The sequence below is a fragment of the Aotus nancymaae genome, unplaced genomic scaffold, assembly GCF_030222135.1.
Source record: "Aotus nancymaae isolate 86718 unplaced genomic scaffold, 86718_ANA_hifiasm-v0.15.2.pri h1tg000018l, whole genome shotgun sequence".
Classification (NCBI taxonomy): Eukaryota; Metazoa; Chordata; class Mammalia; order Primates; family Aotidae; genus Aotus; species Aotus nancymaae.
The window spans coordinates 18,840,803-18,856,404 of NW_026988430.1; the positions used below are offsets into that span (position 1 = coordinate 18,840,803).

At 55.2% G+C, this 15,602-nt stretch overlaps 3 protein-coding genes across 3 annotated transcripts; all 3 read right to left on the minus strand.

Annotated features, from left to right (window-relative positions):
• Positions 1-489: 489 nt before the first annotated feature.
• TMEM102 (transmembrane protein 102) lies at positions 490-3,306 on the minus strand. The gene is made up of 2 exons (XM_012457478.2): positions 2,650-3,306; positions 490-2,547 (listed from the first exon to the last, which is right to left on the minus strand). The coding sequence occupies exons 1-2, from the start codon at positions 2,861-2,863 to the stop codon at positions 1,235-1,237; spliced, it is 1,527 nt and encodes a 508-aa protein (XP_012312901.2). The 5' UTR covers positions 2,864-3,306; the 3' UTR covers positions 490-1,234.
• A 3,748-nt stretch (positions 3,307-7,054) lies between these two features.
• SPEM3 (SPEM family member 3) lies at positions 7,055-11,123 on the minus strand. The gene is given in 5 exon segments (XM_064378037.1): positions 7,055-7,090; positions 7,092-7,204; positions 7,207-10,344; positions 10,464-10,521; positions 10,986-11,123. Coding segments are annotated over 5 exon segments (3,483 nt in total).
• Positions 11,124-12,165: 1,042 nt separating this feature from the next.
• On the minus strand, positions 12,166-14,081 carry SPEM2 (SPEM family member 2). Its single transcript, XM_012457477.2, has 3 exons — positions 13,875-14,081; positions 13,651-13,708; positions 12,166-13,513 (listed from the first exon to the last, which is right to left on the minus strand). The coding sequence occupies exons 1-3, from the start codon at positions 14,010-14,012 to the stop codon at positions 12,237-12,239; spliced, it is 1,473 nt and encodes a 490-aa protein (XP_012312900.2). The 5' UTR covers positions 14,013-14,081; the 3' UTR covers positions 12,166-12,236.
• Positions 14,082-15,602: the final 1,521 nt, after the last annotated feature.

Consider the following 15,602-nt stretch of genomic DNA (forward strand, 5'->3'; position numbering starts at 1 on the left):
TGCCCCTTAAATTTTATTGGGGACAGCTGGTGCAGTTTAGATCCCACATCCTCCAATCTAACCAGCCCCCCCAAGAGAGGAGTGCACCCACGTTGTCACCAGTCCCCAAATGTGAACAGGCCCCCTACAAGTCAGAGCAGATCAGAGCTTCCTGCGACAGGGCTTCCTTGTCCTCCCCGGGATTGCCTACAGCACCCCCTCTTCCTTTCCCCGACGCCCCTCAACCTGTCCTGTCCTGTTGATCCGGCGGCGGGTGGCGCTGGCTTCGGCTCCAGGCTCCTCCCTCCCTGTCCCCCGCAAACGGAGCTTCCCCCCACGCCCGGCTAGGCGTCCCGGACCCTCAAGGAGTGAGGGTGTCTCTGCAGAGCTCCCCGGTCCGGCGAAGTCAGGGCACTGGGCCGGTGGCTGGACCAGGCAGAGCGGCGGCAGCGGCTGTGGGAAGCTGAGGCGACGGCGGCGACAGCAGTTCCCCCTCCTCGGAGAGCCTGCCCGGGGGCGGGGCAGGGGGCGGAGACGCTGGGAAATAGGAGGGTGAAGCCGGGCTGGAGGAACCCCAGGGTTCCTTGGAGGCAGAGAGTGGGCACTGTGTCTTACAAGCAGGCAAAGCCGAGGCAAGGCGACACACCTCAGGCTTCAGAGGAGGAGGGACAAGAGAACTTCCAGAACACAACCCTGGATAGGAAGGAGAGGTTGGGCTTAAGGGAGATGGAATGGCGGACGCTGGGAGAATGGAGAGGGACCCTACTGGCCGGGATGTCAGTGAGGACAGAACCGCACGAGGAAAGTGGGGGCAGAACTGGAGAAATGGAGGAGGGGTAGTGGTGAGATCCAGTCTCGGGCGAAATCCGGCCTCCTTAATATCTCTGCCTTTGTATGAGCCAAATTGATCTGCTTCTGGTCTCCATAACTCCTTTCCCCATTTGGTCAGCAAATATATTCCTCCCATTTCTATTGGTCCCTAAGAGAAATTACCAAAAGAACTGAGGAGAGACGGTTTCTGGAAGCTGCCCCTGGGCAGAGTGCTGGTCGCAGATGTGGAGAGTAGCGAGGCTGGAACGTGGCGACCCGTGCCGGGGGCCGGGCTGGGGGCGTAGAGGAGGAACCATTGAGGAGGCCTTCCCGAAGGGGCACTTCAGGCCCAGGGCACTCAGTCAGCCCCCCAGGTAAGGGGCCAGCAGTGCCCCCCAGGTCCCGCTCGCCCACGGAGGCACTTCCACTAGTAGAAGCAGCGTCTTTAATGGACCCCGCCCCCCACGCCCGCCAAACCACCCCCCTTGCGGGCCACCTTGGCCTCCTCCACCGCGGCGCGGAGGGCCCTGGTAGGGTCCCCGCGGAGCCGGGCCAACGCCCCGAGCAGCGCAGCGGAGCCGTCCCCTGTACGGAGCTCTCGGCTGCTCAGAAAATAGTGGGGCAACGTTCCAGCCTCGAGCACTCGGCCAAGCTCGTCCAGCAGCCCGAGGCAGCAGGCGCCTGCGTTTTCCGGCCGCGCCAGGTACAGCGCAGGCAGCCGCTCGCACGCCCAGTACAGCAGCGTCCGCAGGAGGTAGGGCGCCGCCGCCCGGGTCCCGGCCACCAGCGGGCGCAGTAGCGCCTGGGCCGCCGCGTGCGCCTGCAGCAGCGGCGCTGGTATGCGCGCTTTGAGCGCCAGCTCCTGGCGGGCGAAACAGAGCTGCCAGGCGGAGGCACAAGGCCGCTCGGTGCCGCCACCCGGCACCAGGTAGAAGGAAGCCGACTCGGAGGCCAGTGGGCCAGCCCAAGAGTGGCTCCGAGCCCCCTCGGGCCAGCCGGCCACGGACACCACTGGGATCAGGTCGAAGAGCAGGAGGCGGCGAGGGGGCTCAGGGGTAGCCAGGAGGATGGTGGTGAAACCTGCGTGGCGAGCTGCATGCACCAGACGTGGAGCACCGGGGACCGGGATCAGAGACTCGGCGACTGCCGCCAGCGTAGCAAAGAACCAGGCAGCCACCTGGGAGGGGCATAATGTGGGCCACGCGTCCCGAGCGTCCGACGGCTTTGGGACTGGGCTTTCGACGGCTGCCTTGGTGACGTCACTACTCGGTGTTTTCAAAGGTGCGGTGGAGCCAAGGTCGATGACGTCATGCTGTGGAGACTCGGACGCTGAAACGTCACTAGGTGATTTTTCCAAAGACACTGGCGCCTCGTGCTCAGTGACGTGGCTGTGCCGCTGGTCTACAGAGCTTTGCGACTCCTTGGGACTTTCTTTGCTCTCGGTTCGGTGGATCGAATCACATCCTCCTGGGACTGGGGGTCCTAAGCAATCCTGCCACATCTCCCGGATGGGGGTTCCGCATACCAGTTCTGGGAGGCGGACCTGTGTGTAACCAGATTCCAGGTCCAGTTGCAGTTCAGTGCCGTCCAGCGAAAACAGGGGCACTAGGAGTGTGAAGCCGGCATCGTAGTGAGGTCCCCGGGCGTAGGGACCCAGGGGTGCATGCCCCAGATCCAGGGAGCCCTCGCGAATCCCACCACGAAGCAGCAAGAGCTCTGCCTGGGGAGGAAGGCGAGGGTCCCGACGGTGAACTAGACCTGAAAAAAGTGAAGGGAACATGAGGGCGTCGCCCAAAGCCGGGGCTGGGTGGTGGCGAGGCTGGGAGCTGTGAGTTCCCAAAGGCGAGTAGAGTGACTTACCAAGAAAAGAGAAGACAAAGTCCTTGGCCCGGAGGAGGTCGGCTCCCGGCTTGGGCCCGTCACTCCAGCTCTCCTGCACACCCAGCTCCTGGATCAGCTGGGTCAATTCCTGCAGCTGCGCCCCGGAGCAGAAGTCGATGTCCGTGAGCGGCCGAGCTGGGGCCGGGGGCGGCGGGCCCCACCAGGGGGCACTTCCCCAGACCACGGAAGCCATTTGGTTCTATCGCTTTAGGCCAGGGAAAACACAGAAGGCAGGTAGCCGAGACGGGCCTTTCCTTTGCTGCCAAAAAGTCGCCCCCGTTCTTTCCTCCTTTTGAGGCCGAGCGAGTGCCCCAGACACAGTCTACAAATGGGTCTGTAGATGATGGGTTCTAAATTTAATTCTCAAAATGAACAAATAAATACCTCCTCTATCCTGGCCCTTTTCTCACATGCAGGTCCCCGCCCCCATGAACTGGTTCACCCGACTCAGCAGGTAAAAAGTAACTGTTGGCTCCTCCTATGGAATGCAGTAGCCAGCCTCCGCCGCCGCCTCTTGTCTACCTCCCTTTACCTCTTTTTTTGAAGAGGCTTATTGGTCTGCGGCTTCTCCCTTATGGGAAAAAGCAGTAAGGGTGGGGAGGAGAAATAGATTCAACAGGTTACTTCTTCCTGATACCCACGTGGCCACGCCCCTACATTTTCGGCCACGCCCCTTTCTGGAGGCTGACGGGGTGGTGTCGGCCTGGTCGGGTTGCCAGTCAGGGTTCAGTCACTCCTTTCGTTCTGCTGAGATCTCGCGCTATCCTGGGAGTTGTAGTTTCCCGCGCTACTTGGGCGGAGGAGCCACGCCCCCACATCGTTTCCCGTTCCGCCGAAGTAGTGCCTGATGGAAGTTGTAGTTCCTCTGGAGATTGACTATTCTGTCTCTTTTCATGCCCATGTCAACTCCACTCAAACATTCATTGAAGTTTGAGACGGGTAATAGGATGGATCTGAGTCACAAACATTAATGAAGGACGGGCCGGGCGCGATGGCTCATGCCTGTAATCCCAGCACTTTGGGAGATCAAGGCGGGTGGATCACCTGAGGTCAGGAGTTCAAGACCAGCCTGGCCAATGTGGCGAAACCCCGTATCTACAAAAATACAAATATTAGCCGGGCGTAATGGCGGCGCTTATAATCCCAGCTACTCAGGAGGCTGAGGCAGGAGGATCACTTGAACCCAGGAGGCAGAGGCTGTGGTGACCCAAGATCATGTCATTGCAATTCAGCCTGGGTGACAAGAGCGAAACTCTGTCTCAAAAAAAAAAAAAGAAAAAAGTGCTGGGCGCAGTGGCTCACTCCTGTAATCCCAGCACTTTGTGAGGCCGAGGCAGGCAGATCACCAGGTCAGGAGTTCGAGATCAGCCTGGCCAATATAGTGAAACCCTGTCTTTACCAATAATAAAAAAATTAGCCTCGCATGGTGGTGTGCACCTGTAGTCCCAGCTACTTGGGAGGTTGAGGCAGAAGAATCGCTTGAACCTGGGAAGCAAAGGTTGCAGGAAGCTGAGATCACGCCACTGCATTCCAGCCTAGGTGACAGAGCGAGACTCCGTTTCAAAAAAAAAAAAGTAAAGAAGGACACAACCTAGGACCTGGATAAAGATAGGGGCCCCTGCATCTCTGTGTGATACAGGAGCCCTGCTCACTTATATCTATGAGATTCTTCCATGCAATTATAACTTCTTCATTTTGGGGATGAGCAGAGTACTGCCTAGAATGGTTGTATATGACGTGTCCAAGGTCAGAGCTGAGCCAGGGAGGTGCTGAAAAAGGGTTCCCTGGCTGGGTGGTGGGGGCAGCATCTTGGAATCCCAAAGGTGGTAGTGTTAGGCAGGAGCACACAGATGGTGATTCAGAAATGGACGTTGGACTCATAGAAGAAACATACATGTTAGTGATGCCCATCTCAGGTCACTGCTACCTGAGTCATGGCAGGGGAAACACTTTGGGATCTCAGAATGTACACAGAAGTGTTATCAGGGCTGAAAATCAAGTCGAGAAGAAACTCCCATCTAGGCTGGGGCAAGGCAATGGAAAATTATCAAGAGCAGGAAATTACTTTAAGTAACTCATACTATCAGGGAGCAGAACACACCTGTAAACCACCATGGGACCAGGAGCCAGGACAACTGGATAGAAACATAGGAAACCAGGGGCAGGCCCACAGATCAGACTAATCCATCACTGGGCCAGAATTTTTTTTTTTTTTTTTTTTTTTTTTTTGAGACTGAGTTTTGCTCTTGTTGCCTAGGCTGGAGTGCAATGGCGCGATCTCAGCTCACTGCAATCTCCACCTCTGGATTCAAGCGATTCTCTTGCCTCAGCTTCCCAAGTAGCTATGATTACAGGTGCCCACTACCACACCCAGCTAATTTTTGTATTTTTAGTAGAGACTGGGTTTCACCATGTTGATCAGGCTGGTCTTGAACTCCGACCTCAGATGATCTTCCCCCCTTGGCTTCCCAATGTGCTGGAATTACAGGCATGAGCCACCATACCTAGCCTGGGCCAGGACTTCTTACATTCCTTCTGCCCTTGGTCTGTCTCCAGGATGGCATAGGGCTAAGTCCATGGATAAGAGACTTAAGGAGGGACACCTAGGAAAATTAGAGGCTTGTAAAAGAAAGAGACTCCCCAACTCTAGAGATCAATTTGGGAAGCCCAGACATCAGAGGTTCCTAATCACTGACAGAGAGCTTTTCTCCCTCAGCAACCGGAGTTGGGATCCCTGGGAGAATGAGAGCACCAAAACAGCCCAGAACTGCAGAGGTAGGTTCCCATACACACACATCTGGCTGTGACCCAAGAGGCCAGATCAAAAGAACTGGAGACTGGGCTCTTTCTCACAGTCTGGAGTAACCAGGCATTGGTCATCCCTGCATCTCATCTCCTTCCCAGAGGGTGGCTTCCGAGGCACTCTAAAAAGAACTAAGTTCTCTGGACTCTGTGGGAGCTTTGACGATGTTAAGAATGGGTGACAAGGGCCGGCCGGGGTGGCTCATGCCTGTAATCCCAGCACTTTGGGAGGCCGAGGCGGGTGGATCATCTGAGGTCAGGAGTTTGAGACCAGCCTAGCCAACATGGTGAAACCCCATCTCTACTAAGAACAAAAACAAAAACAAAAAATTAGCCGGACGTGATGGTGCACACCTGTAATCCCAGCGTCTCAGGAGGCAGAGGCAGGAGGATTGTTTGAACCCAGGAGGCAGAGGTTGCAGTGAGCCAAGATTGCACCACTGCACTCTATCCTGGGCAACAAGAGTGAAATCCTGTCTCATAAAAAAAAGAAAAAAGAATGGGTGACAAGGAATAGTTCCTCTAAACTTTAAAGCATTGCTCTCCAATATAATTTTCTGTGACGATGGCAATGTCCTGAGTTGGTCCTGTCTGATAAGTAGCCACTAGCCACATGTGGCTGTTGAGCACTTGAAATGTAGATAATGTGGCCAGGTGCCCTGGCTCACACCTGTAATCCCAGCACTTTGGGAGGCCAAGGAGGGCAGATCACTTGAGGTCAGGAGTTTAAAACCAGCCTGGCCAACGTGGTGAAATCCTGTCTCTACTAAAAATACAAAAATTAGCTGGGCGTGGTGGCGCACGAATGTAATCCCAGCTACTAGGGAGGTTGAGGCAGGAGAATCGTTTGAACCCAAGTGGTGAAGGTTGCAGTGAGCCGAGATTGGGCCATTGCACTTCAGCCTGGGTGACACAGCAAGACTCTTGTCAAAAAAAAGAAAGAAAGAAAGAGAGAGAGAGAGAGAAAGAAAGAAAGAAAAAACAAAAGAAATATAGATGTGACTGAGGAGCAGAATTAAAAATTTTGTTTAACTTTAATTTACCTTTTAATTTTTGAGACAGAGTCTGGCTGTGTCACCCAGGCTGGAGTGCAGTGGTATGATCTTGGCTCACCACAACCTCTGCCGCCCAGGTTAAAGCAAGTCTTCTGCTTAAGTCTCCTGAGTAACTGGTATTACAGGGATGTGCCACCATGCCTGGCTAATTTTTGTATTTTTAGTAGAGATGAGGTTTTACCATGTTGGCCAGGCTGGTCTCAAACTTCTGACCTTATGATCGGCCCATCTCAGTCTCCCAAAGTGCTGGGATTACAGGTGTGAGCCACCATGCCTGGCTTAATTTACATTTTAATAACCACATTTGTTTAATGGCTAGTGTATTGGACAGAGCAGCTCTAGGGCCTCAAGGATAATGGGCTTAGCCATGCAGCTACGGAGGAGAAATTGGGACCAGTCTTCTTTGGCTCTGTGGGTGGCTAGCATCAGGGGTGGGCTGAGGTGGATGTCCTCAAACAAACACAGAACATTTCTCTCGCCTCTTTATTCCTGATGCACTTTTGTCCTCTCTTTGCCCAAGGTTCTCATCACATTCTGATATCCCCACTCCTTGGCAGTTTCCCCTGAGTTGCTAGGTGCCTCTTGACGAAGGCGCCTGGGAGTCAGAGCTTCACACCTGTCCTTGCCCACTGCCAACTGTCTCTTATGGGCATCAAAAACCACACGTCCTGCCGGATGCCTGGTCCAGGGTAGTGGGACTTCCAGTTGATTTGGGGAGGCGTAGACATCTGACGACAGTTCTGGCAGCCTGAAGGAACTGTATCCACAGGGCGGTACACCGAGTGCTGTCTGCCTGCCCGCCGCGAGAATGACTGCAGCTCTATTAGGACAGGTACCTCTGAGAAGGTCTGCAGGTCACTGGAGACCACCCGGGCCTTGGAAGAGCAGGAGTTCTGATTGAGTTGGACAGGAGCCCAGACTACATGCTGCTGTGCGTCCTCCTTCTGAGCAGCCTTCTCAGGCACAAGTGACTTCATCAGGGACAGTGTGGACTTTGGGTTCTGAAGTGGGGACAAAAGCTGAGCAGAGCCAGAACCTAGGGCAGGGCTTGGGTTCTTGTGGAGGCCAGGATCTGGAGTAAGGTGTGAGTTCTTGTAGGGGCCGAATTTCTGGGTAAGGCCTGAAATCTTGGGGAGGCCAGAGTCTTGGGCAAGGGCTAGGTCTTTATGCAGGCCAGGATCTTGATGAATTCCCGGGTACTTGTGGCGATTAGAGTCTTGGCTATGTTCTGAGCTCCTGTAAACTCCAACATCTTGCGGAGGGCTAAATCTTCTTTCAACTTTAGTGGCTTGGGTAGGGCTGGGACTCTTATGGAGGCTGGAATCTTCATCGAGGCCTTGAACTTTGTGGCCACCATCTTGGATAAGGCCTGGACTCTTGTAGTTTCCTGAGTCTTGCGTAAGGCCTGAGCACTTTGGGAGGTCAGAGGTTCAGACAAGGCCTGGGCTCTTGTGGAGACAAGATTCCTGGATAAGTCCTGAGCTCTTGTTGACTTCAGAGTCCTGGGCAAAGTATGGACCCTTCTGGGATCCAGAATCTTCTGTAAGGCCTGGGGTACTACCAACTCCTGGATCTTGGACATTGCAGGTATTCTTGTGACCTCCAGGATCTTTAGAAGGGCCTGGGTTCTTCTGGTGGTCAGTTGCTTGGAAGAGATCTTGACTTTTATAGACTACAGTCTCTTGGTTTGGTTCAAGATTCTTGTAAACTCCAGAGTTTTGCGTAAATGCTGAACTCCTCTGAAGGTCAGAAGTTTGGGTAAATTGTGTTTTCTTCTGTAGGCCAGAGGGTTGGGTGAGACACGAGTTCCTAAGGATACCAACTTCCTGAGTCAGACCTATGTTCTTTTGGGGGTGGGAATCTTGAGTAATGCCTGAATTCTCATGAAGACCAAAGTCTTGGGAAGGACTTGGATTCTGGCAGAGATAAGAATCTTGGGAAAGGCCTGGAAATTTGCGTAGGCCTGGATCTTGAGCAAGACCTGGGTTCTTGTGGAGGCCTTGATCTTGGGTAAGGCCTGGGTTTTTGTGGAGGTCTAGGTTTTGGGTAAGGTCCAGATTCCTGGGAACTCTGGAGTCTTTTGAAGGGCATCGGGTCCTTTGAAGGCCAGAATCTTGGGTAAGACCTAGACTCTCATCACATTCAGGGCATTGGGGTTGGATCAGGGGTTGGGAAATGGTGGTGAACGGGTAAGGGATGGGGGCTTGGCAAGTGGGGTTAGACTGAGGAGTCTTGGAGATTGGGAGAAACGTAGGGGTTTGTATTAAGGTGGAGGGCTTCTGATGGTTGGTGGGTTGAGGAGGGACAAAGGATCTGGGAGGAACCAGCGGCAGGGAAAGAGTGCATGGTGAAGGAAAGGTGCACAGTGAGCTCTGGGCAGTGGTTGCAGAATGAAAGCAAGGCTTGGCACATGCAGTATCCTGGGAGTAGGCAAGGAATTTGGGGTAGACTGGAGCCTGGGAGTCTGTGTTCTTCTCGGAACTGCAAGGATGAAACCTGCAGTAAGGGCAAGTCTTGGTCTGGGAGTACTTATCTTTGGCATCATCTGAGATCTTCCATTCCATATTCCCCAGCTCCAGGTAGCCCAGTATGGATCCTGCAGGAGGCTCGGCACTGTCCCCACTGCATTGCTTTGTTTGCTCAGATACACCAGAACTCACCAGGTCCTGACCCTCTTGGGGTCTGAAAAGGGTACCCAAGTCTTTTCTGGAATACCCAGGGTCCTGGGGGCTGCACATATGGCAGAAGTTCTGCTTTGCCCTGCGGGCATCATAGACCACATGGCCAGTGGAGAGGCCATGGCTGAAGGCAGGTGGGGTAGAGGGTCTAGGAGCTATGATAGGGACAGGTGTAGGGGCAGGGACAGGAGCAGGGATGGTAGTGGTAGTCAGGGCCATAACCAGTGCTGGGGCAGGGACTGGGGCAGAGGCTGGGGCAGGGGCTGGTGTAGGAGCTAGGACAGGAGTAGTGGCTGGGGCAAGAGTTCCGGGAGGAGGTGGGTCAGAGGCTGGGACAGGAACCAAGCTGTGGCCTGGATGAGAGTGGTTTGGGCTATATGCTGGAGAATGGGCTGAGGTGTGCTCAGGGGCATGGGCCTGGGGGTGGGCTGGGACGGGCATAGGAGCCTGGGCTGGGGAGTGGGCTGGGGCATGGGCTGAGGTGTGCTCAGGGCTGTGGGCCTTTGAGTGTGTATGCTCAGGGATATGGGGCTGAGAGTGAGTTTGGGCCTGGGCAGAGGTGTCTAGGGCCTGGGACTGGGTGCCCTCAGAGGCGTGGGCCTTGGAGTGGGTCCGGGAGTAGGCAGGGGTGTGCACAGAGATGTGAGCCATGGAATGGGTCTGGGGGTGGGTGGGGGTGCGTACAGGGGTGTGGGCTGGGGAACGGATCTGGGCCTTAGCTGGGGCCTGGGCTGGGGCAGAGTCTGGGGTCTTAGTCTTGCTCTCTTGGGGCAAGTGGCGTGGACCCATGTCCAGCTTGCTCATCTTTGGGAACTGGAAAGATGTCTCTGGACTCAAGAGCAAGGACGCTTGAGCCTTAGAGGCTGTGACCTGAGGGGCCTCCCCAGCTCCCATCATCCCCTCCTTGCACAGTCCCCATGGAGACTCCCTGGGAGCCCTGGCACATCCACATTTAGGTGACATCCAGTAGCACCTAGAAACCTTCTTATCCTTTGTGTCTGGTATCCAGGAGTCAAGGTGGTTAACGTGCCTGAGCAGGAAGCCTGGGCGATGATGGACACGGGAAGAGCACAGGTTCTTGGGATCTGCGGAGGAGCAAATACATATGGGATGGCTGCTTATGCCGCTGGGTTGCTTGTCTGCAGGTAGAGGTGAGATGGGACAAGGCCCAGGTTCCTTAGGAACTGAGATCCAGGACAGGGATAGGAGAAAGGGGACAGGCCCATATCCCTGGGAACCCATACCAGGGCCCACTCACCTTTGGGAAAAAAATGATGGAAAAGAATCCGCAAGGAGCTCTTCAGATACTTCCAGAGCTGAGGGAAACAGGAGAAGAGGTGAGTCTGGAAGTAGGGTGAGCCCCTAAGTTCAACTGTTTTTTTTTTTTTTTTTTTTGAGTTGGAGTTTCACTCTTGTTGCCCAGGCTGGAATGCAATGGCACGATCTTGGCTCACCGCAACCTCTGCCTCCTGGGTTCAAGCGATTCTCCTGCCTCAGCCTCCCGAGTAGCTGGGATTGCAGGCATGTGCTAACATGCCTGGCTAATTTTGTATTTTTAGTGGAGACGGGGTTTCTCCATGTTGGCCAGGCTGGTCTCCAACTCCTGACCTCAGGTGATCCGGCCGCCTTGGCCTTCCAAAGTGCTGTGATTACAGGCGTGAGACACTGCACCCGGCCCTAAGTCCAACTCTTATCTGGCCACACCCCGACAGCCCTCCCACCTCAGCCCCTTCAAGACCCTAGGATTCCCCCAATCCTGCTACCCAGATCCTGCCCTGACCAGAGTCACCACATTGATCCACACGAAGAGCAAGATGAAGCTGCCCAGAAGAAGAAGAATTGAGTCTCCTAAGTCCTGGCACTTCTTGGGGTTGGTGCTAGAGCACACCTGGGCTCTGTGATAGTCTGGCTCACCCATGGCCTGGGGTGCCAGGACTGCCTGGGCCCACTGGCCCTCACATAGTCACTAGGAGCAATACTCCTGTTGTCAGGGAGGGGATGGACTAAGTCATAATAAGACAGGTGGTCCAGGTCACAATGAGGAAGGTTGAGGAAGAGAAGGGCCCAGGGTGGAATTCTCTGGTAACCAGGTTTGAGTCACCTGGTGTGGACAGTCAAATGGGGTCAGAGGCCAGTGCACCTCTCCTGTGTCTCCCTTGTTCCCTACTACTGGATGATTCATTCACTCACTTACTCATTCCATCGCTCCTGCAGTTTCTTTCTTTTTTTTTTTTTCATTTGAGACAGAGTCTCGCTCTGTCACCCAGGCTGGAGTGCAGCGGTGTGATTTCAACTCACTGCAGCCTCCACCTCCCAGGTTCAAGCAATTCACTGCCTCAGCCTCCTGAGTAGCTGGGATTACAGGCGTGCACCACAACACTTGGCTAATTTTTGTATTTTTAGTAGAGACAGGGTTTCACCATGTTGGCCAGGCTGGTCTGGAACTCCTGTCCTCAGGTGATCCACCCACCTTGGCCTCCCAAAGTGCTGGGATTACAGGTGAGAGCCACTGCGCCCTGGCACTCCTACAGTTTCATTTCAGAATCCTGAACCCTCCACCCCTTGACTATCCCAAAGACTGGGAAGACCTCCACCTCAGGGCCCTGGGGAAGGCCTGGCTGGAATCCAGAGCCTCAGCCTGGTCCTGTACCCTGTGCTGAGTGGATTCCAAAGAGCCCCACTCAAGACAGAGTTAGGAATCCAGACCTGATCCTTTCTGAGAACAGGAGGAATAGAGGGCCCGGGTGGTGGCCAGAGATCCGTCATTTGTCGTGTGCTGCTGCAAGATCTACATAGCGCATGGTGCGGACCATGCAAGCCTGCTGGCAGGTGCATAGCCACTAAGCCAAGGGGCACCTCATACCAAGAAGGGGACACTGGCTTCTCATTTCAGGAAGCCAAGGGCAGGGACCCAGGCTGGCCGAAGGAGTGGCACTCCCAAGTCACAGACCACCACAGTGTTTCCTGGACTCTGTTTCTCTTTATTCCTCTCTCTCCATGCCCTGCCCCACGCCCCATATTCGCCTGCTGGTCAGTTGAGTTTCCTGGTCCTGTGCAGAGAGGGCCTCAAGGCGGAGGTGGAAGCTGGTGGCAGTGAGCTGGACCTGGCTCTGCTCTTCTGCACCTGCCGCTTCAGCTCCAGGCTGTCATACACCTGGTAGTCAGCATTGCCCCCTGGATTCCGGCTGAGTGGGACGAACATGGTCGTGGGTGGGGCAGGATCTGCAGCCTGGACTTTGGGCTGAGGCTGGGAGGAATTGGGGAGCTGCACTGAGCTTGGAGCTGGGTTCCGTTGGTGGGATGCCTCGTCCAAGACCGTCAGGGAGGCAGAGGCAGTCAGAGGACACTGCGCAGGCAGAGCCTCAGCCCAGTCAGCCGCCCGGCACCGCACCTCATGGGGGTCCTGGGAGCTGTAGCCCAAGTGTTCTGTGGATGGGTGGGGGCTGCGGTTGGACGGGCCATGGGTGTGACAAAGCAGGGTCTGCCGGTGGGACTGTGGGGAGTGGTGCTCCCGGTAGCCCCGAGCCTGGGGCTGGGCATTCCAGGACACCAAGGCAGCAGGGGGCTCAAAGCCCTCCATGCCACGATGCTGATCCGAGGAGTCATACAGTATCCGGCCCACTGAGGGGTAAGGGCCGTGCCCCACAGGGACACAACAGGGGTTAGGGGGCAGCCGGCAGGGAGGTGGCGGAGAAGAGGCCCACTGCTCAGCCTCCACATTGCCCCGCAGGTGGGACTGGGAGCCGTGGGGCCCGCAGGATTGCAGCCTCAGCTTGGACTTGGCCTCTACACGCTTGGGCATGCGGCGCAGCTCAGGTGACAGGTAGAGAGAGGGCGGTGGCAGACTGGCCAGGATTCCACCCTGGTGGCCCCACAGCCCCACATTGGAGGGCAGGCCCGCTCTCTGATAAAACCCACCCCAGTCCCAACGTGGGTACTTGGGATATGGGAAGGACAGGTCGTCCTCCTCCTCCAGATAGGAATCTGGGTCCTCCCGATCAAAGAAGGGCACCCAGTGCAGTTGTGACAGCTTTCGGCCTCGATGTAGGTTACGGAAGACCGAGCGCCTGTGGGGGATTTGTCTGTAGTTCTGCGGCTGCTGCTGGTGGTTGCGGCGGCGGCGGCGGCGGCGGCGACAACGAAGAAGACTGCCACTGTGAAGGCTGGAGAAGTGGCGGCAGGAGGAAGAAGAATGCCATGTGGGTGGGGACGTCTTCACCTGTACAGGGTCCAGGATGCAGTGGATGTGGATGTCCTGAGCCTTGTTTGGGGGACCGCTGGGGGGGCTTTCGCTGGCCTGAACTTCATCTGGGGAAGGCAAGAGTCCATGAGATCAGGGCAATTGTCAGAAGAGCTCCAGGTTGGGAACACTGGGGCCTGGGTTTCCAGGGCCGTTGTCAGGGGTGGGGATGGGGGTCCCCTCCCTCTCCAGCAGCCACACTTACTTTTCTGAGGAATCCAATCAATCAACTTGTCTAAGGCATTCTGGAGTCCATGCCACATCTGGGGCAGGGTGGAAGATAGTGAAGGCCAGGATCTCCATCCCCAGCACCACCGCCCCTGCTCCCGCCCCAGTCTAGACCGCATGTGCAGGTGGAGGTGCAGGCTGCAGCTGGCTCCCACCCTCAGCCCTCTTCACCCCCAGAGGTGGTCCACAATCATCACTGACCATAGTGGCCACATTGATGCCAATGTTGACAAGAATGACAAGGCCCAGCAGCAGGAATAAGATGTCCTCGGCGGCCTGGGGGCTTTCTTGGTATTGATTGCAGCATCCCAGGGTGTTAGCCCATAGCTGGTTTTCCATGGAGGGGGGGTCCTAGGGCTACCTAGGCCACGCCCCCACCCCCACCCCCAGACCAACCCACACTGCACTCATGCCAATCCCCAGAGATAGCTACAAGCTGGTAAGGGAGCCAGGTCACAATGAGGCAAGCTAGCGAGTGTCACAATGTGGAGGTGGCAGCTTTGATCCATTTGCTGGCCCCTTCTACTTCCTTCTCTACCGTGGGCTCCTACTCAGTGGAGCTGGTCCCCAGATAACCCAGATCTCAGTCTGTTCCTCAGTCTCCTTGAGGCTTGCTTAACCCCACACCTGGTTCCAGAGCTGAAAATAGGGTAGTTACAGGATGACACAGTCTTCACAGGGGTTGAAGCATACATAAGGTATTTCCTGATTCATTGTTCTTTTCAGACATTATGGTAACTTACATAGCCTGTTGGTGTGCCCTGCCACATGGCTGCTTTGGGGCCAGCGGCTAGGGTGATTAGATGGGCAGGTGATAGTAAGAGTCCCCTCAGGCGTCACCCTACTGTACCAGTCCCTCCCTACTCTGCCCATTTCCCTGTCATAATTCCTCTAGCTCTCATCTCTGCCCAACTCTTCCTGGCCAGAGACTGCAGCCCTAGGTGTTGCTGATCCCTGGGCCCAGCAGCCCCTTCGCCACACTGACGTCTTCCTCACTGAGGTTGCTGCCTCTTCCAGGAAGCAACCCCAGCCATGGTTTCTCCATCCTAACCACCTGCACCCCACTGACCTACCCTCACTCCAACCTGAAAAACAGTTAAGCTGCTACCTTAAGAAAACCTGCCGGGTGCGGTGGCTCACACCTGTAATCCCAAGCAGGTGGATCACCTGAGGTCAGGAGTTTGAGACCACCCTGGCCAACATGGAGAAGCCTCTACTAAAAATACAAAAAATTAGCTGGGCGTGGTGCCAGGTGCCTGTATTCCCAGCTACTTGGGAGGCCGAGGCAGAAGAATCACTTGAACCCGGGAGGCGGAGGTTGCAGTGAGCCGAGATCGTGCCACTGCACTCCAGCCTGGGCCACATAGAGAGACTGTCTCCAAAAAAAAAAAAAAAAAAAAAAAAAAAAAGAAAGAAAACCACATGAAATTAACAAAGCACAAAATAGATGTAATTGTTAATATGACAAAAAGAGCGTTTGACTGAAACAGGTGCATCACTGGGGTATGTGAGAGTGGCACCCTGGAGACTGCAAGCCATTTGTTTACACGGTGAACCACTCAGTAGAAATAAAGGCCAGTGAGCATTTCCCATCCAGCCTCCAAACACATAGTAGATGCTCAGTATATATCCACTGAATGGAATCAGTTGAAAGTGATCAGTAACATTAGTTGAATGAGAGAAGTAGGGCCATTCACAAACGGTCCATCTGCTCACATTCCAGGAATGTGTCTAGAGTGGAAGGTGAAGTCCAGCTTCCTCAGCCTGGGCTCATGCACGTGGCCGCTTGTTTCCAAGTGGTATGTGTGTGCATGGACGGGGATCCCAATTGTCTAGGAGAAGGGCAGGGCCTGAACTTCTGTGTTTCTGAGTTTCTGAGTCCACATGGCGAACTGAGGAAGGTGGTAGATTCTGGTGGGCCAGGCTGGT

What these genes read in the sequence shown, in the direction of transcription:
- TMEM102 (XM_012457478.2), bottom strand. Translation starts at nt 2,863, where the DNA reads ATGGCTTCCGTGGTCTGGGGAAGTGCCCCCTGGTGGGGCCCGCCGCCC. An exon ending in CTTTGTCTTCTCTTTTCTTG is followed by an intron (nt 2,548 to 2,649) that starts GTAAGTCACTCT and finishes CACTTTTTTCAG; the next exon opens with GTCTAGTTCACCGTCGGGAC.
- SPEM2 (XM_012457477.2), bottom strand. Translation starts at nt 14,012, where the DNA reads ATGGAAAACCAGCTATGGGCTAACACCCTGGGATGCTGCAATCAATAC. An exon ending in GCATCAATGTGGCCACTATG is followed by an intron (nt 13,709 to 13,874) that starts GTCAGTGATGAT and finishes ACCCTGCCCCAG; the next exon opens with ATGTGGCATGGACTCCAGAA. An exon ending in TGATTGGATTCCTCAGAAAA is followed by an intron (nt 13,514 to 13,650) that starts GTAAGTGTGGCT and finishes TGCCTTCCCCAG; the next exon opens with ATGAAGTTCAGGCCAGCGAA.